The following is a 25,183-nucleotide window of genomic DNA, read 5'->3' as shown; positions in this document are numbered from 1 at the left end:
CCTGCCAAACTAGTTTAAACCCTCCCCAGCAGCCTGGCAAAACGTCCTGCAAGGAACTCAGTCCCGGCTCTGTTCTGGTGCAACCCGTCTGGCCTGTATAGGTCCCATCTCCCCCAGAGCTGGTCCCAGGAATCTGAAGCCCTCCCTCCTGCACCATCTTTCCAGCCACGCATTCATCTGTCTTATCCTTCTATTTCTATATTCACTTGCGCATGGCTGGGAGTAATCCGGAGATTACTACTTTTGAGGTCCTGCTTGCTAATTTCTTACCTAGCTCCCCAAATTCTGACTGCAAGACCAGATCCCTCTTTCTGCCTATTATTGTTGGTTCCAATGTGGACCACGACTGCAGGCTGTTTACCCTCCCACTTCACAATGCTCTGCAGCCGCTCAGTGACATCCCTGACCCTGGCACCAGGGGGGCAACACACCATCCTGGATTCACATCTGCGGTCACAGAAACGCCTGTCTGTTCCCCTGACTATTGAATCACCCATCACTATGCCTCTTCCAGTCTTTCCTGTACCCCCCTGTGCAGCTGAGTCACCCATGGTGCTATGGACTTGGCTCCGGCTGCAGTCCCCAGGTGAAGCATCACTTTCCTCTGTATTCAGAACTGAATACCTGTTGGGAGAGTGAGATGCACTCAGGGGTCTCCTGCACTACCTGCCTGATTCTCTTTGACTGTCTGGTGGTCACCCATTGCCTCTCTCCCTGCATACTCTTAAGCTGTGGGGTGACCACATCTATAAACGTGCTATCCACGTAGCTCTCATCCTCCAGTGTTGCCAGCTGCAGCTCAAGTTCCAAAGGCCAGAGCTCAAGCTGCTTCAATTGACAACATTTCCTGCACAAATCGTTCTCCAGGATACAGGAAGCATCCTGGAGCTCCCATATAACACAGGAGTTGCACTCTTGAGGTTGAAGCAACCCTGCCATACCTTTATTTATTAGTTGACCATTTGCTACTGCTAAGAAAAACCTTACCAATACTATAACAGCTTAGAATTATTAATAAAACCTTACTGGTGCTGATAAATCCTACTAAAAATCAATACAGTTCACTAGTTAAAATAAACCTTACTCAAAACAAAATACCAGCTACTCACTTGTTCCTTATTATTAAGCTATCTGCACACACACCCTAACAGTAATGTACTAACACAGCTATTTAGCGTTATTCCCTAACAGCAGTTACTCACCAACCAATCACCTTGTAGCTTTCTTGTGACATCACTACTCACTTTGTTTTCAAACTCCAGTGCGCCTGGACTCCTCTCCGCTACTCTCCCAGAAGGTAAGTGCTCTCGGCCGCGATCCTCTGGCTCTATTTATCCACCCCTCGCACCGTGTGCTTCCCGCAGGTCCGCTGCTCTCCTGGAAGGTAAATCTGGGGAAAAGGCATTGAAGTGGATGATCAACCATGATCATATTGAATGGCAAGGCAAGCTCGATGGGCTGAATGGCCTACTCCTGCTCCTATGTTCCTATGAACTTCCTGCCCATCAACAATTCTGATGGTGCTAATCCACATAGTAATGGAGTAGATCTATAGCTTCGGAGTGCTGTTTGAAAATCTTCATTCTTCCTTAACAGTGCTTTGATAGTTCAGACTCCTCTTTCAGCTTCACCATTAGATTGAGGATATCTAGGGGAACTTGTAAGATGTACAAATCCACAGTTTTACGCAAAGTGTTTGAAGTCGTCATTTGCAAATTGAGGACCATTATCTGACACAATCGTGTCAGGGATGCCATGTGTTACAGAAGTCTCTGTTAAAGCTCAAAGACTGTCTTTGTTGTTGTTGTGTACAAATGTTTGACTTTGATCCACCTTGAAAAATAATCAGTAACAATCAGGTAGGATTTCCCATTAACCATGAATAGATCCGCTGTCTTTTGCAGCGTGCCCTATACATAGAGCAGCTACAAAGTATTCTGGAGGGTGAGGGTGCACAGCCAGAGGTCGTGGTCCATGCTGGTACCAATGACATAGGTAGAAAGAGGGATGAGGTCCTGCAAAAAGAATTTAGGGAGCTAGGTAGCAGATTACAAAATAGGACCTCAAGGGTTGTAATCTCTGGGTTTCTTCCCGTGCCACGGGCTACTGAGTATATTAATAGGAGGTTAGAGCAGAGGAATGCATGGTTGAGGAGATGGTGCAGGAGGGAGGGCTTTAGTTTCCTGGATCACTGTTTCTGGCGAAGATGGGATCTGCATAAGATGGATAGATTGCTCCTGAAGCGGAACGGGACCGGCATCCTTGCTGAGAGGTTTGCTAGTGCTGTTGTGGGGGGGTTAAACTAATTTGGCAGGGGGTTGGGATACAGAGTGGAAGCACAGTAGGAGGTGATGTACAATCAAATATAAATGTGATGCTAAGTCAGTCTGGAGGGCAGAGTAAATGTAGAGCTGTTAAGGCTCAAGCAAATAATGCAAGGCTAGATTGTATCTATTTTAATGCAAGAAGTCTTACTAGTAAGGGTGAATTGAGGGTGTTGATTAACACATGGGAATATGATATTATTGCTATCACTGAGACATGGTTGAGGGAAGGGCAGGACTGGCAGCTTAATAACCCAGGGTATAGAATCTTCAGACGTGATAGAAGAGAGGGTAAAAGAGGAGGTGGCTTTGCACTGTTGATTAAAGAGTCAATTACTGCAGTAAGGAGGGATGATATCTTAGAAGGTTCCTCTAATGAGGCCATATGGGTAGAACTTAAAAACAAAAAGGGGGCTATCACTTGGCTGGAAGTGTACTGCAGGCCTCCAAACAGTCAGGCAGTGATAGAGGAGCAGATATGTAAGCAAATCTCAGAGAGGTGCAAAAATAATAGGGTAATAGTGGGGGATTTCAACTTCCCCTATATTAGTGCAAAAAGCTTAAAGGAGGCGGAATTCTTCCAGTGCATTCAGGAGAGCTTTTTGATCCAGCACATAGAGAGTCCTACAAGAGGAGGAGTGGGGTACTGGACTTAACCCTAGGGAATGAAGCCGGACAAGTGGTAGAAGTGGCAGTGGGGGAGCATTTTGGGGATAGTGACAATAACTCTGCAAGATTTAAGGTTGTTATGGAAAAGGACATAGAGGGACTGGAAATAAGAGTACTGAATTGGGGGAAGGCAGATTTCAATATGATAAAACAGGATCTGGCCAAAGGGAACTGGGAGCAGCTTCTCATAGGAAAGTCTACATCAGACCCGTGGGAGTCATTTAGAAATGAAATTGTGAGGGTTCAGGTCCAGCATGTTCCTGCAAAGGTGAAGAGTAGGACCAAAAGGTCCAGGGATATAGAGGATTGGATAAGGAAAATAAAGGAGGCGTCGGCAGATTCAGAGTGCTGAAAACAGCGGAGGCCTGAGAGGAGTTTAGAAAGTGTAGGGGAGTACTTAAAAAAGTAATTAGGAGAGCGAAGAGGGGGCATGAAAAAACACTGGCAGACAAGATAAAGGAGAATCCCAAGGCATTTTATAAGTATGTTAGGGGCAAGAGGATAACCAGGGAAAAAATGGGGCCCGTTGGGGATCAAAGAGGCAATCTGTGTGTGGAGCCGGAAGACATAGGTGAGGTTTTGAATGATTACTTTTCATCTGTGTTCACTATGGAGTGTGACGATGTAGGTGTTGTGATCAGGGAGGGGGATTGTGATATACTTGATCAAGTTAGCATTGAAAAGGAGGACGTATTAGCTGTATTAGCAGGCTTAAAAGTGGATAAGTCCCCAGGCCCAGATGAAATGTATCCCAGACTGTGAGGCAAGGGAGGAGATAGCAGGGGCTCTGACACAAGTTTTCAAATCCTCTCTGGCCACAGGAAGGGTGCCAGAGGACTGGAGGACAGCGAATGTGGTACCATTATTCAAAAAGGGTAGCAGGGATAAACCAGGTAATTATAGGCCGGTGAGTCTAAAATCAGTGGTAGGGAAATTATTGGAAAAAAATCTGACAGACAGGATTAATCTCCACTTGGAAAGGTATGGCTTTGTCAGTGGGAGATCGTGTTTAACAAATTTGATTGAATTTTTTAAGGAGATGACTGGGTGTGTAGTTGAGGGTAAAGCAGTTGATGTCATCTACATGGACTTCAGTAAGACTTTTGATAAGGTCCCGCTTGTGAGACTGGTTGAGAAAGTAAGATCCCATGGGATCCACGGTAATTTGGCAAATTGGATTCAAAATTGTCTTAGTGGAAGGAGGCAGAGGGTGATGGTCAAGGGTTGTTTTTACGAATGGAGGCCTGTGACCAGTGGGGTACCGCAGGGATCGTTGCTGGAACCCTTACTGTTTGTAGTGTACATTAATGATTTGGACATGAATATAGGAGGTATGATCAGTAAGTTCACAGATGACACGAAAATTGGTGGTGTCGTAAATAGTGAGGAGGAAGGCCTTAGATTACAGGACGATATAGATGGGCTGGTAAGATGGGCGGAGCTGTGGCAAATGGAGTTTAATCCAGAGAAGTGTGAGGTAATGCACTTTGGGAGGACTAACAAGGCAAGGGAATATACAATGGATGGTAGGACCCTAGGGAGTACAGAGGGTCAGAGGGATCTTGGGGTGCTTGTCCATAGATCACTGAAGGCAGCAGCACAGGTAGATAAGGTGTTTAGGAAGGTATATGGGATACTTGCCTTTATTAGCCGAGGCATAGAATATAACAGCAGGGAGGTTATGATGGAGCTGTATAAAACGTTAGTTGGGCCACAGCTGGAGTACTGTGTACAGTTCTGTTCACCACACTATAGGAAGGATGTGATTGCACTGGAGAGGGTGCAGGGGAGATTAACCAGGATGTTGCCTGGGCTGGAGCATTTCAGCTATGAAGACAGACTGGATAGGCTGGGGTTGTTTTTCCTTGAAGCAGAGAAGTCTGAGGGGGTACCTGATTGAGGTATACAAAATTATGAGGGGCATTGATAGGATAGATAGGAAGAAACTTTTTCCCTTAGCAGAGAGGTCAATAACTAGGGGGCATAGATTTAAGGTAAGGGGCAGGAGGTTTAGAGGGGATTTGAGGAAAAAAATTTTCACCCAGAGGGTGGTTGGAATCCGGAATACACAGCCTGAAGGGGTGGTAGAGGCAGGAACACTCACGATATTTAAGAAGTATAAAGATGAGCACTTGAAACGCCATAATATACAAGGCTACGGGCCAAGTGTGGGGAAGTGGCATTAGTTTTGGACGAGTACTTGATGGTTGGCGCAGGCACGTTGGGCCGAAGGGCCTGTTTCTGTGCTGTAAAACTCTATGACTCTATGATTCTATATACCGTTTCGTACGTGTATCTCATTAGCCTCAACCGGAATCTCTGAATTCTCAGAGGCATTCTACCAAGTTCTTCTTCATTAAGTAAGGGAACTAGGGGTTTTGTGGTCTGTCTCTATGACAACCTATAAGGTGATGATATAATCTGAAAACTTTTCGCAAGCCCACATCACTGCGTGAGCTTTTTTCTCTTTGACTGCATACCTCGTCTTAGTCTCAGATAATGCTCGAGACGCATAATAAACCGGTCTGCAGCATTCATCTGGCTGCTCTTGAAAAAGGACTGCCCCTAACCCTGTAGATGCAGCATCTGTTGCAATTGTGGTCGGTGGTGAGGGATTGTAATGTGCTAAGATATCTGGTGAAATCAGAATTTCCTTGCTCCTTTGAAATGCCTGCTCCTCATGTGCATCCCAACACCATGCTTGATTTTTTAGATTAGAGATACAGCACTGAAACAGGCCCTTCGGCCCACCGAGTCTGTGCCGACCATCAACCACCCATTTATACTAATCCTACACTAATCCCATATTCCTACCAAACATCCCCATCTGTCCCTATATTTCCCTACCACCTACCTATACTAGTGACAATTTATAATGGCCAATTTACCTACCAACCTGCAAGTCTTTTTGGCTTGTGGGAGGAAACCGGAGCACCCGGAGAAAACCCACGCAGACACAGGGAGAACTTGCAAACTCCACACAGGCAGTACCCAGAATTGAACCCGGGTCCCTGGAGCTGTGAGGCTGCGGTGCTAACCACTGCGCCACTGTACCACCCTTAATAGCTTTCCTTAATAGTTGTCTTAAGAGTTCTAACTTGCGCTAGATTGGGCAGAAATTTTGCCAGCTGATTAACCATTCCAAGGAATTGTTGATAATCTTGGACAGAGTAGAAATTGGGAATTCACTAATGGTTCTTGCTTTTGCGGGTCTGCTATTGCGCCCTTGCTGCTAACAATGTACCCTAGGAAACGAATAGACATTTTTGAGAATTCACACTTCTCATTAAATATCAGGCCTTCTTCTTGTGGGCAATTCAAAACCGCTCTAACCCTCAGGTCATGTTCTTCAATGGATTCACAATGGACTAAGATATCGTCTATATGGCATATTGTTCCTTTAAGGCCCTGTAGAATATTTGACATAGTTCTTTGGAATATTTCAGGTGCAGCTGTTATACTGAATGGTAAACGATTAAAACAACATCTTCCAAAGTGATGAATGTTGTCAGTAATCTTGCCTCTCATCCAAAAGGACTTGCCAAAAGCCACTATTCGTGTCGAGCTTTGTGAACATCATACTTTCAGATAACTCTGCCAAGCTTTCATCTACTGAGGACATTGGATGAATTTCTCAGGCCACAGCCTTATCAAGTTGGGTTAAGTCTACACAAATGCGAAGATTACCATTCGGTTTAGGAGCTGGAACCATTCCCGAGCACCACTCTGTAGGTTCAGTGACAGGAGAAATGACTCCCATCCTGGTCATCCCTTCTAGCTGAAGTTGGACTTGCTTTATTAGTGGGTGTGGTATCTTCCTAGGCAAGAAAAAACATACAACATAAAAACATACAAGTTTAGCATCTTTTCACAACGTAATGCTATATCCGGTCTTAAGTCTTCCTAGTTCAGTAAATAATTTCAGAAAATCTTTTTGGAAGTGACTCCTGAATTCTTGCTGCTTAATTTCTTCCACTTTCCTGATAAAATGAAGGTCTATACAAGCTCTTCTACTTAAAAGAGAACATTTTTGATTCTGTAGAACATACAGTGTTTCCAATATCTCTTTTCCCTTGTACTGGAGTGTTGCCTGTAGCTTTCCCTTTACTTTCAGTTCAAACCCTCCTGGACCGAGTAACTGAGTTTCTATTGGTTGCAGGCAATGCGTTGATAACTGCGGTTCATTCTTTGATAAAACTGTTACGTTGCTCCAGTGTCTAGTTTAAAGTTGGTGATACGTCCGTTGACATATATATCTGCAGACCAAAATGCATGATTAGGGTCACTGATCTCACCAAGGAAGTTTTCTGATTTCTCTTCCAATGGAGATTGTTCAACTTCAATAATAGCTCTAAGCGTGAAGACATTTTCTTTAGAACCTTTGAAAACAGAAGTTTTACTTTTGCGCATCTTTCCAAAATGGCTAATTTTCTTGCAGTGAAAGCATTCTGCTTTGTTTGCAGAACAGTGTTCGTGCCTGTGGGTCTTCTTGGTGCCACAGCGCTGGCAGGGTTTCATGGCGTCTTGAACTTTCCCTCCCAAGTGTACCTTCTTCTCTGGTGCTTCTTTTATAGTCCTGTGCTTAAAGAACTGTATGGTCATTGGAGAGTTCCTGAACCAAGGTTTTTCTTCACCTTTCAGGATTGCTGTGTTCTGCTTACAGACCTCTGCTTGTCTCACCAGCTGTATTGCTTTGTCTAGGGTGAGTTCTTCCTTAGACTATAATAAATCAGACAGGGATTCATTAGCAATACCTACTACAATACGGTCTCAAATTAATTCTGATTTTAGATCTCCATATTCGTATCCTTCAACTATCCTGTAGAGGTCATTAATAAAAACATTTACCAGTTCACTTGGTTTCTAGACTTTTCTGTTGAATTTTTCCCTTTCTAGAATCTTGTTGTTCCTCAGGTTGAAGTACTCATCAAAGGCTTTTAAGACTTCATAAAATTTATCTGATGTCTCATTAATACCTTGTCTTGCAATATCATCGTCTGCTATTGCCCCTATGGATTACGGTAAAATGTTGACTTGTTCTACTTCAGACTTGCTGTCTAACTGAGAAGCCATTCTGTGCCTCAAAAATCTGTTTCTCCAAAGTGACCAGTTTTGAGTTTGATTTGGTCCTTCCATATGTTCAAGCCTCTCTGGTAATGTAAATTTAAGATCCACAGCTTTTCTAAACTTTTTAGGTAGTTTACTTTCTATTTTAAAGTTTCCTTCCCATACTGGAAGTTTTCCCATGCTTTTCAGAAGTTTTCCCGTGCTTTTCAGCCTTGCAGTCACCTCATGTAATGGCGCTGACCTTGGATCTGCCCTTGCCAGGAATTTGATTTTTTCCCGGTGCTGCCTGCCTAGTGCACCATTAGATACAATTTTCTACCCTTTTTTAAGGATTGCTCACCAGATGCCTGACTGTTGCTTGGTTCTCCGACTCAACGCCTGCGTTCGCTGGGGATTTTTTTACAGACCACCACACCTCTGTGGTGCAGCCTGAATATCTCTGCAAGCTGTCTCCCCGACTCTTCACTTTGTCCACAGAGCAGCTTTGGAGATCTTCACAGCCTCTTCTTGAGTTCTTCAATTTTGGCGCTACTTCTTCAGGTCTGATCATTTTCAAATTTTTCTGGGTGTTGTATGGGAAAAACTACTACTATTCACCATTGCCACCATGTTGTAGGTTTGGTTATTCTGGCTCGCAGTGATTTCTGAGTCTTTGGTAAGGTTGACCATAACTATTCATGACATTTAAGGAACTATATGCACCTTACTTAAATGGATCTAACTTCTCCGGTGGTCATGATGCTTCTTCTTTTCCTCCTGTCTTACATGTGATCTCTTACATCATCATAGTGGGAGGTGTTACTCACACTGTCCCAGACATTAACCATTTCAAACCTTTATATTACAGTCCATGTGGTGTAGGTAGACCCACAGTGCTGTTAGGAGGGGAGTTCCAGGATTTTGACCCAATGACAGAATATTTCCAAATCAGGATGATGTGTGACTTAGAAGGGAACCTGCAGGTGCTTGTTTTTCCAGGTGCCTGTTGCCCTTGTCCTTCTGAGCAGCAGAGGTTGCAGGTTTAGGAGGCGCTGTCAAGGGGGCCTAAGGAAGTTGTTTCGGTACATCTTGCAGTACAAACTACAGTCACATTGCGCCAATGGTGGACGGAGTGAATATTTAAGGTGGCGGATGGGTTGCCAATCAAGTGGGCTGATTTGTCCTGGATGGTATTCATCTTCTTGGGTGTTGTTGGAGCCTCATTCATCCAGGCAAGTGAAAAATATTCCACCATACTCCTGACTGTGCCTTTAGATGGTGAACAGGCTTTGGGGAATCAGGAGGTGAGTTACTGCCACAGAATACCCAGACTTTGACCTGCTCTTATAGCTGCAGTTTTTATGACTCATCCAGTTGAATTTCTGTCTTCATTCTATTGCTAGCAGAGACATGCAAAACATTTGCAGTCAAATTAGTATCTTTATTGCAACAGTACTTCTTTAAATACAGGATTTTTGGGTATTCTTTCACCAAAGATTTTAACAGAAGCAAAACTTCTCACTCTGGAAAAAGCTACATAAAGCTGTCCATGTGTAAAAACAGGCCGAAGAATATAAATGTCAAGAGTCTGACCTAGTCATAGAATATGAAAGTCTAATTGGGAACTGTTTTCTCCTAAGTTGAAAAGACAGATTTATATCTGATAGGCGATATATTATTCAAGGAATTATCACTCTTTCTAATTTCAGCATCTATCATGGAAGAAAACAGCTTCCGAACAACCAATCTTGTTCCATGACAATGTCCTTGTTTAGGATTCAAGTTTTGTAGCAACATTATGGGCTGAGTTTTATGAGCCCCCTAGGGACGGGAATGGAGGCGAGGGGGGGGAGGCCATAAAATTGCATCGGAAGGTGAGGGGTGGAATGCCCGTCACCTTCCTGATGCCTTCCAATTTAGTCTGGGAGAGGGAAGGCCGAGGACAGCCTTCCCGCCCCAAGCCAATTGAGGCCTTTAAGTAGCTAATTGCCTGCCCGCCATGGATTTGCAAAGGGCGGGGTCTCCCTCCACCTTCTGGCCCGCCCTCAGGACCCCCCTCGTCAGAATAAAACTCAGCTCTTTAATTGTTCCTTCCTTGCGTCTAAGTTTGTGCGATGGCAGCCATTTTGGAGTCAGACTGTGTCAAAGGTCTGGGCAGTATAGACTGTTATCATCTTTGTCTTTAGAATCAACGCTGATGTATTCTTTTAATTCACCTGACAGCTTCTAAAACTTTTCATTCAAATCTAGTGAATCTTAATTTTTAGCACACATTTTTAGCTTTTGAATAATAAGTTGTATCAAATAATTGTCCCTGCCATTTTGCCACACTTAAACAATTCCATCATCTGATCCCTCCCTCCTATGCCATCGCCAGCCCGTTCTTGACATCCCCATCACTCCCATCCCTTCCCTCATCCAATCTCCCCAGCCAGAGTAACTTTGTTGTTGGGCAGTTTTACCTTCTGCAGTTTTTGTTCTCCACCAACCCCTGCACGCTGCCCTCACTAGAGTCATAGGAGCATAGTCTTTTACGGCACATGTGTGTCATGCTCTCCAATTGTCCGCGCGCCCCACAGGACTCCGCAGGCACTAGGCACCACCCACCAAATAAACCCACCAAAACCCCCTTCAACTGATTGATCAAAACAGTCCAGACAGACAAATACTGAGTATTATTATTATTGTCATTAGTAACAGCAATCCCACATTAAATATGACCAAATCTAATGACTTGTGACTATCCTGTATTACTAACAGGTTTGTTATTAATTGCCAGTCTTCATTACGAATTACTCGCTCATTGTCACTTCACTAGTAATTATTACTCTGAATTAATAATGACCATATTCCCAGTATGTTTAATCTGTTCCTATTTCTCTCAGTAACTGTCTGTGCTCTCTGCCTTGCAGCAATATCTATGATGATGTTGGCAGTCCAGGTACGGAACTCCTTCCTTTGGTTTTTGTGTTTTATTGTTTGATTACTCACTAAGATTGTTTCTGTAGTCCAATGCATGTATCTAGATTGCCCCAAACAATGACACAGGCAAGGATTGAGTGTTGACTGTTCTGGTTTGAACTGGACATAAAGTAAACTGCACATAAAACTGTCTCGATCGCTTGGCTTTGTAACAATTCAAAAGTCTAGGGAACTATGGACATGAAATTCGGATCCTTTGTACCACTGGAGATGTCGCTATGGAAGCCAAACATCCTCCCGGGGGCTGCGCACTGCACTGCCAGCTGCTTTGGGCACGGTCAGTGCAGCCCATCATGTTAAGGAGGGTGCTCACACGGGCATCCCCGCGCACACCAAAAGCAGCTGAAGTGATGCTATCATGGCGTCATTCAGTCCTTGCAGCTGATGTAACCGTCCAACTTCCAAATTTGGACCACACAGGTTCATTGGACAAATTCGCTTGTCACTCACCAAAGATCAAACTGCCAGACGGTCCATTGCTTAAAGGGCCAGGCACCCAATTTACAAGTATGGTTATTTTGAATAACTTCTGCTTTGTAAAATCTCTGGAAGTATTCTAAAGTGTTTTTGAAGGTGCTGTGGTCAGTTCCTGGATTTGGCAGAGATTGTGGCTGCATCCTCAGAGGGATGACAGAGGAGTAGGTGGCCTATCCACACAAAGGTTGCAACGGTTGCAGTGCATTTGCGTTTGTAGCATGACAGGGAGATGGAGCAGAGGCTGCACAAAGATGCCAATTTGGAGCCAGACCCCACCATACTCCTTGACAGTGAGAGAAGGCGGTCTGTTAGGCCAGCCAATGCACCCAACATTTCAGAGTGCGTGTCTATCAGTGCTGTCCTGTGTGCCACCCCATTGAGGTCATCATCTTATTCCTCTGGCCTGCGATCTAGCCCTCCTGCGAGCTGGCAAATGAACCATCTTTTACCCCTGGGATGGCTGCAGCCCATTCATGCCCAGTAACTCACCACAGGCTTATCCCAACTCTATAGCAGCCTCCAAGGTATGTGCAGTTCCAGTATCTGAGCTGGTGACTGTGAGTGTCAGATCAAGTGACAGGGCCCTCTACATCAGTGCTGTGCTGTTGCTCTCTCTCATCCAGGGACTCCTGTGTGAGCAGGCATCAGTTCTTTGATGTTTGAAAGCAGAAAATCAGAACGGCAAGATTGGTGTGAGGGTAGGGGAATGGGGTGGAAAACAAGAGGTCCATGGCCACGCCATCTTCAGCTTGCTCATAGAGTCATTTACGGCACAGAAGGAGGCCATTCAGCCCATCGAGTCTATGCTGGCTCGCCATGGAGCAATCAAGGCAGTTCCACACCCTGCCTCAATCCCCGTAGCCCTGCAAGTTAATTTCCTTCAAGTGCCCATCCAATTTCCTTTTGAAATCATTGATTGTTTTCACTTCCACCACCCTCACAGGTAGCAAGTTCCAGGTCATTACCACCTACTGCATAAAAAAGTGCTTCCTCATATTCCCCCTGTTATTCTTGCCCAAAACCTTAAATCTGTGTCCGCAGTCCTTAAGTACCATAAGTTAATGGGAACAGTTTTTCCTTGTCTAACTTAGCTAAACCTGTTATCATCTTGTACAGCTTTATTAAATCTCCCCTCAATCTCCTTTGCTCTAAGGAGAACAATCCCATCTTTTCCAAACTCACCTTGTAACTAAAATCCCCCATCCCTGAAATATTCTGGTAAATTTCCTCTGCATCCTCTCAAGGACCCTCACATCCTTCCTAAAGCGTGGTGACCAGAACTGGACACACTACTCCACTTGGGGCCAAACCAGAGCTTTATAAAGGTTCAGCATAACTTCCCTGCTTTTATACTCAATGCCTTTATTTATGAAGCCCAAGATCTCATATACTTTACTCACCACTCTCTCAATGTGTTCTGCCACAAGGGGAAACATCCTTTCCACATCCACCCTGTCAAGATCCTTCAGGATCTTACATGTTTCAATCAAGTCGCCTCTTACTCTTCTAAACTCCAGCAGATACAAGCCGAGCCTGTCCAATCTTTCCTTGTAAAACAGTCCACCCATTGCAGGTATTAGTCTAGTAAACCTTCTCTGTACTGCCTCCAATGCATTTACACCCATCCTTAAATAAGGGGACCAGTATTGTACACAGTACTCCAGATGTGGTGTCACCAATGCCCTGTATAGCTGAAGCATAACCTCCCTACTTTTGTATTCAATTGCCCTCATGATAAACAATAACATTCTATTAGCTTTCTTAATTACGTGCTGCACCTGCATACTAACCTTTTGCAATTCATGCTCTAGGACACCCAGATCCTCTGCACCTCAGAGCTCTGCAATCTCTCACCATTTAGATAATATGTTTCTATTTTATTCTTCCTGCCAAAGTGGACAATTTCCCGCTTTCCCACATTGTACTCCATTTGCCAGATCTTTGCCCACTCACTTAACCTATCTATATCCCTTTGTAGCCCCCTTATCTCCTCTTCACAAGTTACTTTCCTACCTATCTTTGTGTCATCAGCAAATTTAGTAACCATACCTTCAGTCCCTTCATCTAAGTCATGTATATAAATTGTAAAAAGTTGAGGTCCCAGCACAGATCCCTGTGGCATACTACTCATTACTACTTGCCAACCAGAAAATGATGCCTACTTTCTGTTTCCTGTTAGCTAGCCAATCTTCTATCCATGCCAATATATTACCCGCTACACCATGAGATTTTATTTTCTGCAATAACCTTTGATGTGGCACCTTATCAAATGCCTCTGGAAATCTAAGTACAATACATCCACCGGTTCCCCTTTATCCACAGCACATGTAACTCCCTCAAAGAACTCCAATAAATTGGATAAACATGATTTCCCTTTCACAATACAATGTTGACTCTGCCTGATGACCTTGAAGTTTTCTAAATGCCCTGTTATTACGTCTTTAATAACAGCTTCTATCGTTTTCCCTAAGACAGATGTTAAGCTAACTGGCCTGTAGTTTCCTGCTTTCTGTCTCCATCCCTTTTTGAATAAAGGAGTTACATTCGTTATTTTCCAATCTAACAGAACCTTCCCCGAATCTAGGGAATTTTGGAAAATTAAAACTAACGCATCAACTATCTCACTAACCGCTTCTTTTAACACCCTAGGATGAAGTCCATCAGGACCCGGGGACTTGTTAGCCTGCAGCTCCAACAAGTTCCAGTACCATTTCCTTAGTGATTGTAATTTTCTTGAATCCCTCCCTCCCTTCCATGTCCTGACTTACAGCTAATACTGGGATGTTACTCGTATCCTCAATAGTGAAGACCAATGCAAAATATCTGTTCAGTTCATCTGCCATCTCCTTATTATCCATTATTAATTCCCCAGACTCACTTTCTATAGGACCAACGCTCACTTTGTTAACTCTTCTTTTTTAAATATCTAGAGAAATTCTTACATTCTGTCTTTATATTTCTAGCCAGCTTTCTCTTGTACTCTAATTTTACCTTCCTTATCAATCTTTTAGTCATTCTTTGCTGTTTTTTGTCCAATCTTCAGACCCAGCCTCACTTCTTTGTGCAATTATAGGCTTTTTCTTTAAGTTTGATACTATCTCTAACTGTTTTAGTTAACCACTGATGGTGGGTCTCACCCTTGGAATATTTCTTTCTCATTGAAATGTATCTATTCTGTGTCTTCAGAAATATCCCCTTAAATGTCTGCCACTGCATCTCTATTGACCTATCCCTTAACCTGATTTGCCAGTTCACTTTACTTAGCTCTGCTTTCATGCCCTCATAATTGCCCTTATTTAAGTTTAAAATATTAGTCTTGGACCCACTCTTCTCTCCCTCAAACTGAATGTAAAATTCAATCATATTATGATTGCTGCTACCTAAGGGCACCTTAACTATGAGGTCATTAATTAATCCTATCTCGTTGCACCAGGTCTAATATACCCTGCTCTCTGGTTGGCTCCAGAACGTATTGTTCCAAGAAATTATCCCAAAAACATTCTATGTACTCCTCATCTAGGTTACCTCTACCCATCTGATTTTTCCAGTCTATATATAGATTAAAATCCCCCATAATTATTGCTGTACCTTTTTGACAAGCTGCCATTATTTCTTCCTTTATACCCCATCCTACAGTGTGGTTAATGTGAGGTGGCCTGTGCACCACTCCTACAAGTGACTTCTTGTCTTTATGATTTCTCATTTTTTTAGTACCTCCCCCTTCAATGTTTACCCTATCCAGAGAGCAGAATGAGGATGGATTGGGAGCAGAGAAGGGGCATAAAGCAGGAATACACTGTCATCCTTAATGTTCTCAGAAATGCCGATGACATGGGCTCTGTCACAGCCAGTCCCATGATGCTGAGAGTTATCTCCTCGTGGGGTTCAGGAGATACAAGCGTCCTTGTCAACTGCTGGTTCTGTTCTGCTCTCTTTTGTTGTGTGCCACCTTGTCCTGCAAGAGAGAGGAGAGAATATCAGTAAGTGTGTAGCACTATGTTTGGCTGATGTGCCTGCCATAGCTGGAGGTATGTGGTAGCAGCAGGTGGGTGGGAGGCTGGCAGCATTGCTAGGTGTGTGAAGTTGAGGTGGAATATGGATTTTAGGCCTGAGTCCTGAGTGCCAGGGATGCTGCTGGGTGAGTGATGGTGATGTGTGGCTTTGAAAAGCATGAGGGGCTGGTGGTGTGGTGGGTAGGAGATGTCATGTGAAGATGCATTCACTGACCTTACCCACCTGTGTGATGTCATAAGACGACTTGTGACACTGCTGCCAGGTCTTCGGGCCCAGACACTGGCAGTTGACCTCCCTGGCTACCTGCTCCCAGTCCCTTCTGAGGGTGTCCTTGATGGCCTGCTGGCCCCTGTGAAACAATGACATCTCTCCTCCTGTCCATCTCCATCACTAATGCTTCCAGCGCTGCATTCCTTGAACCCTCTCTCTGCCCTGATGTTCCATTTTCTTTGTTTACAATTGCAACATAGTATGTTGTAGACTCGCAATTCAATAAAAGGGACAGATTGCCTTTAAGAATAGAAGGTTAGCGGCTCCCTACTGAATCAGGTAAATGAGATGGCAGCAACAAATTTACATGCTGCTCTCCTCCACCTCAACCTGGGCATAAGCAGGTCGTGAATTGTGACCTCTGTGCCCCAAAGAATTGCCACGAACCAATTTTTAGTCTATGAGTTTACAGCTGAGCTCACCTCATGTTTACTGACTCGTAGAAATGATTTTACTCTCCAGAACTGGCAGTTAATCAATTTTGCATCATTTAATAAAGAACCTGACAATAGGCTTGTGTGTTCCGAGCTGCTCTGTTTCTCAATGATGTTTCTTTTGACTAAGGCACATACTGCAACAACTAACGGCCAGGAGAGGAGAGCACATTCCGTCAGTCAAAGTGACAGAAGTCAGAACTGCATGGTGGAGTCGAAACATGTTCACAAACAACACATTTCCAGCAATGTTAGAATACCTACATATGGTTACATCACCAGCCCTTGGAAGCAGCAATTCCCATTTGCAATCTCTGCACCAGGAGCTTTAGATTTTCAATAGGATTTGATCAACCTCAGTACAATTGAACAAAGACAGAAATATCAAGTAATTGTTCAGATTATGGGAGTGTTTGTAGTTGGGTGGGGGGAATTGGGTGTGTTTGTAGCTGGGGGGGAGTCGGGGTGTGTTTGGGTGCATTTTAGCTGGGTGGGGGGAGTCAGGGTATGAGTGGGTGTGTTTGGAACTGGGTGGGGGGAGGAGTCAGTGTGTGAGTGGGTGTGTTTTTAACTGGGTGGAGGGAGTCAGGGAGTGAGTGGGTGTGTTTTTAACTGGGTGGAGGGAGTCAGGGTGTGAGTGGGTGTGTTTGTAACTGGGTGGGGGGGGAGTCAGGGTGTGAGTGGGTGTGTTTGTAACTGGGTGGGGGGGAGTCAGGGTGTGAGTGGGTGTGTTTGTAACTGGGTGGGGGGGGGGAGTCAGGGTGTGAGTGGGTGTGTTTGGAACTGGGTGGGGGGAGCAGTCAGTGTGTGAGTGGGTGTGTTTGTAACTGGGTGGAGAGAGTCAGGGTGTGAGTGGGTGTGTTTTTAACTGGGTGGAGGGAGTCAGGGTGTGAGTGGGTGTGTTTGTAACTGGGTGGGGGGGCGGGGGGAGTCAGGGTGTGAGTGGGTGTGTTTTTAACTGGGTGGAGGGAGTCAGGGTGTGAGTGGGTGTGTTTGTAACTGGGTGGAGGGAGTCAGGGTGTGTGGGTGTGTTTGTAACTGGGTGAGGGGAGTCAGGGTGTGTGGGTGTGTTTGTAACTGGGTGAAGAGAGTCATGGTGTGAGTGGGTGTGTTTTTAACTGGGTGGAGGGAATCAGGGTGTGTGTGGGTATGTTTGTAACTGGGTGGGGGGAGTCAGGGTGTGTGTGGGTGTGTTTGTAACTGGGTGGAGGGAGTCAGGGTGTGAGTGGGTGTGTTTGTAACTAGGTGGGGGGAGTCAGGGTGTGTGTGGGTGTGTTTGTAACTAGGTGGGGGGAGTCAGGGTGTGAGTGGGTGTGTTTGTAACTGGGTGGAGCAAGTCAGTGTGTGAGTGGGTGTGTTTGTAACTAGGTGGGGGGAGTCAGGGTGTGTGTGGGTGTGTTTGTAACTGGGTGAAGGGAGTCAGGGTGTGTGGGTGTGTTTGTAACTGGGTGGAGGGAGTCAGGGTGTGAGTGGGTGTGTTTGTAACTGGGTGGGGGGAGTCAGGGTGTGTGGGTGTGTTTGTAACTGGGTGGAGGGAGTCAGGGTGTGAGTGGGTGTGTTTGTAACTGGGTGGAGGGAGTCAGGGTGTGAGTGGGTGTGTTTGCAACTGGGTGAGGGGAGTCAGGGTGTGAGTGGGTGTGTTTGTAACTGGGTGGAGGGAGTCAAGGTGTGAGTGGGTGTGTTTGTAACTGGGTGAGGGGAGTCACGGTGTGAGTGGGTGTGTTTGTAACTGGGTGGAGGGAGTCAGGGTGTGAGTGGGTGTGTTTGTAGCTGGGTGGAGGGAGTCAAGGTGTGTGGGTGTGTTTGTAACTGGGTGGGGGGAGTCAGGGTGGGGGTGGGTGTGTTTGTAACTGGGTGGGGTGAGTCAGGGTGTCAGTGGGTGTGTTTGTAACTGGGTGGAGGGAGTCAGGGTGTGAGTGGGTGTGTTTGTAACTAGGTGGGGGGAGTCAGGGTGTGAGTGGGTGTGTTTGTAACTGGGTGGAGCAAGTCAGTGTGTGAGTGGGTGTGTTTGTAACTAGGTGGGGGGAGTCAGGGTGTGTGTGGGTGTGTTTGTAACTGGGTGGAGGGAGTCAGGGTGTGTGGGTGTGTTTGTAACTGGGTGCAGGGAGTCAGGGTGTGAGTGGGTGTGTTTGTAACTGGGTGGGGGGAGTCAGGGTGTGTGGGTGTGTTTGTAACTGGGTGGAGGGAGTCAGGGTGTGAGTGGTTGTGTTTGTAACTGGGTGGAGGGAGACAGGGTGTGAGTGGGTGTATTTGTAAGTGGGTAGGGGGAGTCAGGGTGTGAGTGGGTGTGTTTGTAACTGGGTGGAGGGAGTCAGGGTGTGAGTGGGTATGTTTGTAACTGGGTGGGGGGAGTCAGGGTGAGTGGGTGTGTTTGTAACTGGGTGGAGGGAGTCAGGGTGTGAGTGGGTGTGTTTTTAACTGGGTGGAGGGAGCCACGGTGTGAGTGGGTGTGTTTGTAACTGGGTGGGGGGAGTCAGGGTGTGTGGGCGTGTTTGTAACTGGGTGGGGGGAGTCAGGGTGTGAGTGGGTGTGTTTGTAAATGGGTGGGGGGAGTCAGGGTGTGAGTGGGTGTGTTTGTAACGGGGTGGGGGGATTCAGGGTGTGAGTGGGTGTGTTTGTAAATGGGTGGAGGGAGTCAGGCTGTGAGTGGGTGTGTTTGTAACTGGGTGTGGGGAGTCAGGGTGTGAGTGGGTGTGTTTGTAACTGGGTGGAGGGAGTCAGGGTGTGAGTGGGTGTGTTTGCAACTGGGTGAGGGGAGTCAGGGTGTGAGTGGGTGTGTTTGTAACTGGGTGGAGGGAGTCAAGGTGTGAGTGGGTGTGTTTGTAACTGGGTGAGGGGAGTCACGGTGTGAGTGGGTGTGTTTGTAACTGGGTGGAGGGAGTCAGGGTGTGAGTGGGTGTGTTTGTAACTGGGTGGGGGGCGGGGGGAGTCAGGGTGTGAGTGGGTGTTTTTGTAACTGGGTGGAGGGAGTCAGGGTGTGAGTGGGTGTGTTTGTAAATGGGTGGGGGGCAGGGGGAGTCAGGGTGTGAGTGGGTGTGTTTGGAACTGGGTGGGGGGAGGAGTCAGTGTGTGAGTGGGTGTGTTTGTAACTGGGTGGAGAGAGTCAGGGTGTGAGTGGGTGTGTTTTTAACTGGGTGGAGGGAGTCAGGGTGTGAGTGGGTGTGTTTGTAACTGGGTGGAGGGAGTCAGGGTGTGTGGGTGTGTTTGTAACTGGGTGAGGGGAGTCAGGGTGTGTGGGTGTGGTTGTAACTGGGTGAAGAGAGTCATGGTGTGAGTGGGTGTGTTTTAACTGGGTGGAGGTAATCAGGGTGTGTGAGGGTGTGTTTGTAACTGGGTGGGGGGAGTCAGGGTGTGTGTGGGTGTGTTTGTAACTGGGTGGAGGGAGTCAGGGTGTGAGTGGGTGTGTTTGTAACTAGGTGGGGGGAGTCAGGGTGTGTGTGGGTGTGTTTGTAACTAGGTGGGGGGAGTCAGGGTGTGAGTGGGTGAGTTTGCAACTGGGTGAGGGGAGTCAGGGTGTGAGTGGGTGTGTTTGTAACTGGGTGGAGGGAGTCAAGGTGTGAGTGGGTGTGTTTGTAACTGGGTGAGGGGAGTCGGTGTGAGTTGGTGTGTTTGTAACTGGGTGGAGGGAGTCAGGGTGTGAGTGGGTGTGTTTGTAGCTGGGTGGAGGGAGTCAAGGTGCGTGGGTGTGTTTGTAACTGGGTGGGGGGAGTCAGGGTGTGTGGGTGTGTTTGTAACTGGGTGGAGGGAGTCAAGGTGTGTGGGTGTGTTTGTAACTGGGTGGAGGGAGTCAGGGTGTGGATGGGTGTATTTGTAAGTGGGTCGGGGGAGTCAGGATGTGAGTGGGTGTTTTTGTAACTGGGTGGAGGGAGTCAGGGTGTGAGTGGGTGTGTTTGTAACTGGGTGGAGGGAGTAAGGGTGTGCATGGGTGTGTTTGTAACTGGGTGGGGGGGGAGTCAGGGTGAGTGGGTGTGTTTGTAACTGGGTGGAGGGAGTCAGGGTGTGAATGGGTGTGTTTGTAACTGGGTGGAGAGAGTCAGGGTGTGAGTGGGTGTGTTTTTAACTGGGTGGAGGGAGTCAGGGTGGGGGTGGGTGTGTTTGTAACTGGGTGGGGTGAGTCAGGGTGTCAGTGGGTGTGTTTGTAACTGGGTGGAGGGAGTCAGGTGTGAGTGGGTGTGTTTGTAACTAGGTGGGGGGAGTCAGGGTGTGTGTGGGTGTGTTTGTAACTGGGTGGAGGGAGTCAGGGTGTGTGGGTGTGTTTGTAACTGGGTGGAGGGAGTCAGGGTGTGAGTGGGTGTGTTTGTAACTGGGTGGGGGGAGTCAGGGTGTGTGGGTGTGTTTGTAACTGGGTGGAGGGAGTCAGGGTGTGAGTGGGTGTGTTTGTAACTGGGTGGAGGGAGACAGGGTGTGAGTGGGTGTATTTGTAAGTGGGTAGGGGGAGTCAGGGTGTGAGTGGGTGTGTTTGTAACTGGGTGGAGGGAGTCAGGGTGTGAGTGGGTGTGTTTTTAACTGGGTGGAGGGAGCCACGGTGTGAGTGGGTGTGTTTGTAACTGGGTGGGGGGAGTCAGGGTGTGTGGGTGTGTTTGTAACTGGGTGGGGGGAGTCAGGGTGTGTGTGGGTGTGTTTGTAAATGGGTGGGGGGAGTCAGGGTGTGAGTGGGTGTGTTTGTAACTGGGTGGGGGATTCAGGGTGTGAGTGGGTGTGTTTGTAAATGGGTGGAGGGAGTCAGGCTGTGAGTGGGTGTGTTTGTAACTGGGTGTGGGGAGTCAGGGTGTGAGTGGGTGTGTTTGTAACTGGGTGGAGGGAGTCAGGGTGTGAGTGGGTGTGTTTGCAACTGGGTGAGGCGAGTCAAGGTGTGAGTGGGTGTGTTTGTAACTGGGTGAGGGGAGTCACGGTGTGAGTGGGTGTGTTTGTAACTGGGTGGAGGGAGTCAGGGTGTGAGTGGGTGTGTTTGTAGCTGGGTGGAGGGAGTCAAGGTGTGTGGGTGTGTTTGTAACTGGGTGGGGGGAGTCAGGGTGTGTGGGTGTGTTTGTAACTGGGTAGAGGGAGTCAAGGTGTGTGGGTGTGTTTGTAACTGGGTGGAGGGAGTCAGGGTGTGGATGGGTGTATTTGTAAGTGGGTAGGGGGAGTCAGGGTGTGAGTGGGTGTGTTTGTAACTGGGTGGAGGGAGTCAGGGTGTGAGTGGGTGTGTTTGTAACTGGGTGGAGGGAGTAAGGGTGTGCGTGGGTGTGTTTGTAACTGGGTGGGGGGGAGTCAGGGTGAGTGGGTGTGTTTGTAACTGGGTGGAGGGAGTCAGGGTGTGAGTGGGTGTGTTTGTAACTGGGTGGAGAGAGTCAGGGTGTGAGTGGGTGTGTTTGTAACTGGGTGGGGGGGAGTCAGGGTGTGTGGGTGTGTTTGTAACTGGGTGGGGGGAGTCAGGGTGTGTGTGGGTGTGTTTGTAACTGGGTGGAGGGAGTCAGGGTGGGGGTGTGTGTGTTTGTAACTGGGTGGGAGGAGTCAAGGGGTGAGTGGGTGTGTTTGTAACTGGGTGGAGGGAGTCAGGGTGTGTGGGTATGTTTGTAACTGGGTGAGGGGAGTCAGGGTGTGTGGGTGTGTTTGTAACTGGGTGGGAGGAGTCACGGGGTGAGTGGGTGTGTTTGTAACTGGGTGGAGGGAGTCAGGGTGTGAGTGGGTGTGTTTGTAAATGGGTGGAGGGAGTCAGGCTGTGAGTGGGTGTGTTTGTAACTGGGTGTGGGGAGTCAGGGTGTGAGTGGGTGTGTTTGTAACTGGGTGGAGGGAGTCAGGGTGTGAGTGGGTGTGTTTGCAACTGGGTGAGGGGAGTCAGGGTGTGAGTGGGTGTGTTTGTAACTGGGTGGAGGGAGTCAAGGTGTGAGTGGGTGTGTTTGTAACTGGGTGAGGGGAGTCAGGGTGTGTGGGTGTGTTTGTAACTGGGTGGGAGGAGTCACGGGGTGAGTGGGTGTGTTTGTAACTGGGTGGAGGGAGTCAGGGTGTGGATGGGTGTATTTGTAAGTGGGTAGGGGGAGTCAGGGTGTGAGTGGGTGTTTTTGCAACTGGGTGGAGGGAGTAAGGGTGTGCGTGGGTGTGTTTGTAACTGTGTAGGGGGGAGTCAGGGTGAGTGGGTGTGTTTGTAACTGGGTGGGGGGAGTCAGGGTGTGTGTGGGTGTGTTTGTAACTGGGTGGAGGGAGTCAGGGTGTGGATGGGTGTATTTGTAAGTGGGTAGGGGGAGTCAGGGTGTGAGTGGGTGTTTTTGCAACTGGGTGGAGGGAGTAAGGGTGTGTGTGGGTGTGTTTGTAACTGTGTAGGGGGGAGTCAGGGTGAGTGGGTGTGTTTGTAACTGGGTGGGGGGAGTCAGGGTGTGTGTGGGTGTGTTTGTAACTGGGTGGAGGGAGTCAGGGTGGGGGTGGGTGTGTTTGTAACTGGGTGGGAGGAGTCAAGGGGTGAGTGGGTGTGTTTGTAACTGGGTGGAGGGAGTCAGGGTGTGTGGGTGTGTTTGTAACTGGGTGAGGGGAGTCAGGGTGTGTGGGTGGGGGGAGTCGGGTTGTGTGGGCATGATTTTAGCTGGGTGGGGGGAGTCGGTGTGTGTGGGTGGGGGGAGTCGGTGTGTGGGTGGGGGGAGTCGGTGTGTGTGGGTGGGGGGATGCGGTGTGTGGGTGGGGGGAGTCGGTGTGTGGGTGGGGGGAGTCGGTGTGTGTGGGTGGGGGGAGTCTGTGTGTGAGGGTGGGGGGAGTCGGTGTGTGTGGGTGGGGGGTGTCGGTATGTGGGTGGGGGGAGTCTGTGTGTGGGTGGGGGGTGTCGGTGTGTGGGTGGGGGGAGTCGGTGTGTGTGGGTGGGGGGAGTCGGTGTGTGGGTGGGGGGAGTCGGTGTGTAGGTGGGGGGGATTCGGTGTGTGGGTGGGGGGAGTCGGTGTGTGTGGGTGGGGGGAGTCGGTGTGTTGGTGGGGGGAGTCGGTGTGTGGGTGGGGGGAGTCGGTGTGTGTCGGTGGGGGGAGTCAGTGTGTGTGGGTGGGGGGAGTCGGTGTGTGGGTGTGTTTGTAACTGGGTGGAGGGAGTCAGGGTGTGGATGGGTGTATTTGTAAGTGGGTAGGGGGAGTCAGGATGTGAGTGGGTGTTTTTGTAACTGGGTGGAGGGAGTCAGGGTGTGAGTGGGTGTGTTTGTAACTGGGTTGAGGGAGTAAGGGTGTGCGTGGGTGTGTTTGTAACTGGGTGGGGGGGAGTCAGGGTGAGTGGGTGTGTTTGTAACTGGGTGGAGGGAGTCAGGGTGTGAGTGGGTGTGTTTGTAACTGGGTGGAGAGAGTCAGGGTGTGAGTGGGTGTGTTTTTAACTGGGTGGAGGGAGTCAGGGTGGGGGTGGGTGTGTTTGTAACTGGGTGGGGTGAGTCAGGGTGTCAGTGGGTGTGTTTGTAACTGGGTGGAGGGAGTCAGGTGTGAGTGGGTGTGTTTGTAACTAGGTGGGGGGAGTCAGGGTGTGTGTGGGTGTGTTTGTAACTGGGTGGAGGGAGTCAGGGTGTGTGGGTGTGTTTGTAACTGGGTGGAGGGAGTCAGGGTGTGAGTGGGTGTGTTTGTAACTGGGTGGGGGGAGTCAGGGTGTGTGGGTGTGTTTGTAACTGGGTGGAGGGAGTCAGGGTGTGAGTGGGTGTGTTTGTAACTGGGTGGAGGGAGACAGGGTGTGAGTGGGTGTATTTGTAAGTGGGTAGGGGGAGTCAGGGTGTGAGTGGGTGTGTTTGTAACTGGGTGGAGGGAGTCAGGGTGTGAGTGGGTGTGTTTTTAACTGGGTGGAGGGAGCCACGGTGTGAGTGGGTGTGTTTGTAACTGGGTGGGGGGAGTCAGGGTGTGTGGGTGTGTTTGTAACTGGGTGGGGGGAGTCAGGGTGTGTGTGGGTGTGTTTGTAAATGGGTGGGGGGAGTCAGGGTGTGAGTGGGTGTGTTTGTAACTGGGTGGGGGATTCAGGGTGTGAGTGGGTGTGTTTGTAAATGGGTGGAGGGAGTCAGGCTGTGAGTGGGTGTGTTTGTAACTGGGTGTGGGGAGTCAGGGTGTGAGTGGGTGTGTTTGTAACTGGGTGGAGGGAGTCAGGGTGTGAGTGGGTGTGTTTGCAACTGGGTGAGGCGAGTCAGGGTGTGAGTGGGTGTGTTTGGAACTGGGTGGAGGGAGTCAAGGTGTGAGTGGGTGTGTTTGTAACTGGGTGAGGGGAGTCACGGTGTGAGTGGGTGTGTTTGTAACTGGGTGGAGGGAGTCAGGGTGTGAGTGGGTGTGTTTGTAGCTGGGTGGAGGGAGTCAAGGTGTGTGGGTGTGTTTGTAACTGGGTGGGGGGAGTCAGGGTGTGTGGGTGTGTTTGTAACTGGGTGGAGGGAGTCAAGGTGTGTGGGTGTGTTTGTAACTGGGTGCAGGGAGTCAGGGTGTGGATGGGTGTATTTGTAAGTGGGTAGGGGGAGTCAGGGTGTGAGTGGGTGTGTTTGTAACTGGGTGGAGGGAGTCAGGGTGTGAGTGGGTGTGTTTGTAACTGGGTGGAGGGAGTAAGGGTGTGCGTGGGTGTGTTTGTAACTGGGTGGGGGGGAGTCAGGGTGAGTGGATGTGTTTGTAACTGGGTGGAGGGAGTCAGGGTGTGAGTGGGTGTGTTTGTAACTGGGTGGAGAGAGTCAGGGTGTGAGTGGGTGTGTTTGTAACTGGGTGGGGGGGAGTCAGGGTGTGTGGGTGTGTTTGTAACTGGGTGGGGGGAGCCAGGGTGTGTGTGGGTGTGTTTGTAACTGGGTGGAGGGAGTCAGGGTGGGGGTGGGTGTGTTTGTAACTGGGTGGGAGGAGTCAAGGGGTGAGTGGGTGTGTTTGTAACTGGGTGGAGGGAGTCAGGGTGTGTGGGTATGTTTGTAACTGGGTGAGGGGAGTCAGGGTGTGTGGGTGTGTTTGTAACTGGGTGGGAGGAGTCACGGGGTGAGTGGGTGTGTTTGTAACTGGGTGGAGGGAGTCAGGGTGTGAGTGG

The 25,183-nt window shown here is 48.3% G+C and overlaps 1 protein-coding gene across 3 annotated transcripts in view; it reads left to right on the top strand.

Moving 5' to 3' along the window:
* LOC137351816 (uncharacterized) overlaps positions 1 to 16,621 on the top strand; it is a 66,207-nt gene extending 49,586 nt beyond the window's left edge. The window contains exons 8-9 of one of the 3 annotated variants that reach the window (XM_068016680.1): positions 10,952 to 10,980; positions 16,347 to 16,621. In XM_068016680.1, the coding sequence (XP_067872781.1) occupies positions 10,952 to 10,980; positions 16,347 to 16,559 (242 nt within the window). In that variant the 3' untranslated portion in view covers positions 16,560 to 16,621. Of the gene's footprint in view, positions 1 to 10,924; positions 10,981 to 16,346 lie in introns of all 3 variants that reach the window. The other 2 variants (XM_068016682.1, XM_068016681.1) reach the window with 2 other exon arrangements.
* Positions 16,622 to 25,183: the final 8,562 nt, after the last annotated feature.

Source organism: Heterodontus francisci, chromosome 36 (genome assembly GCF_036365525.1).
Source record: "Heterodontus francisci isolate sHetFra1 chromosome 36, sHetFra1.hap1, whole genome shotgun sequence".
Classification (NCBI taxonomy): Eukaryota; Metazoa; Chordata; class Chondrichthyes; order Heterodontiformes; family Heterodontidae; genus Heterodontus; species Heterodontus francisci.
This window is presented reverse-complemented; position numbering and strand designations above follow the sequence as displayed.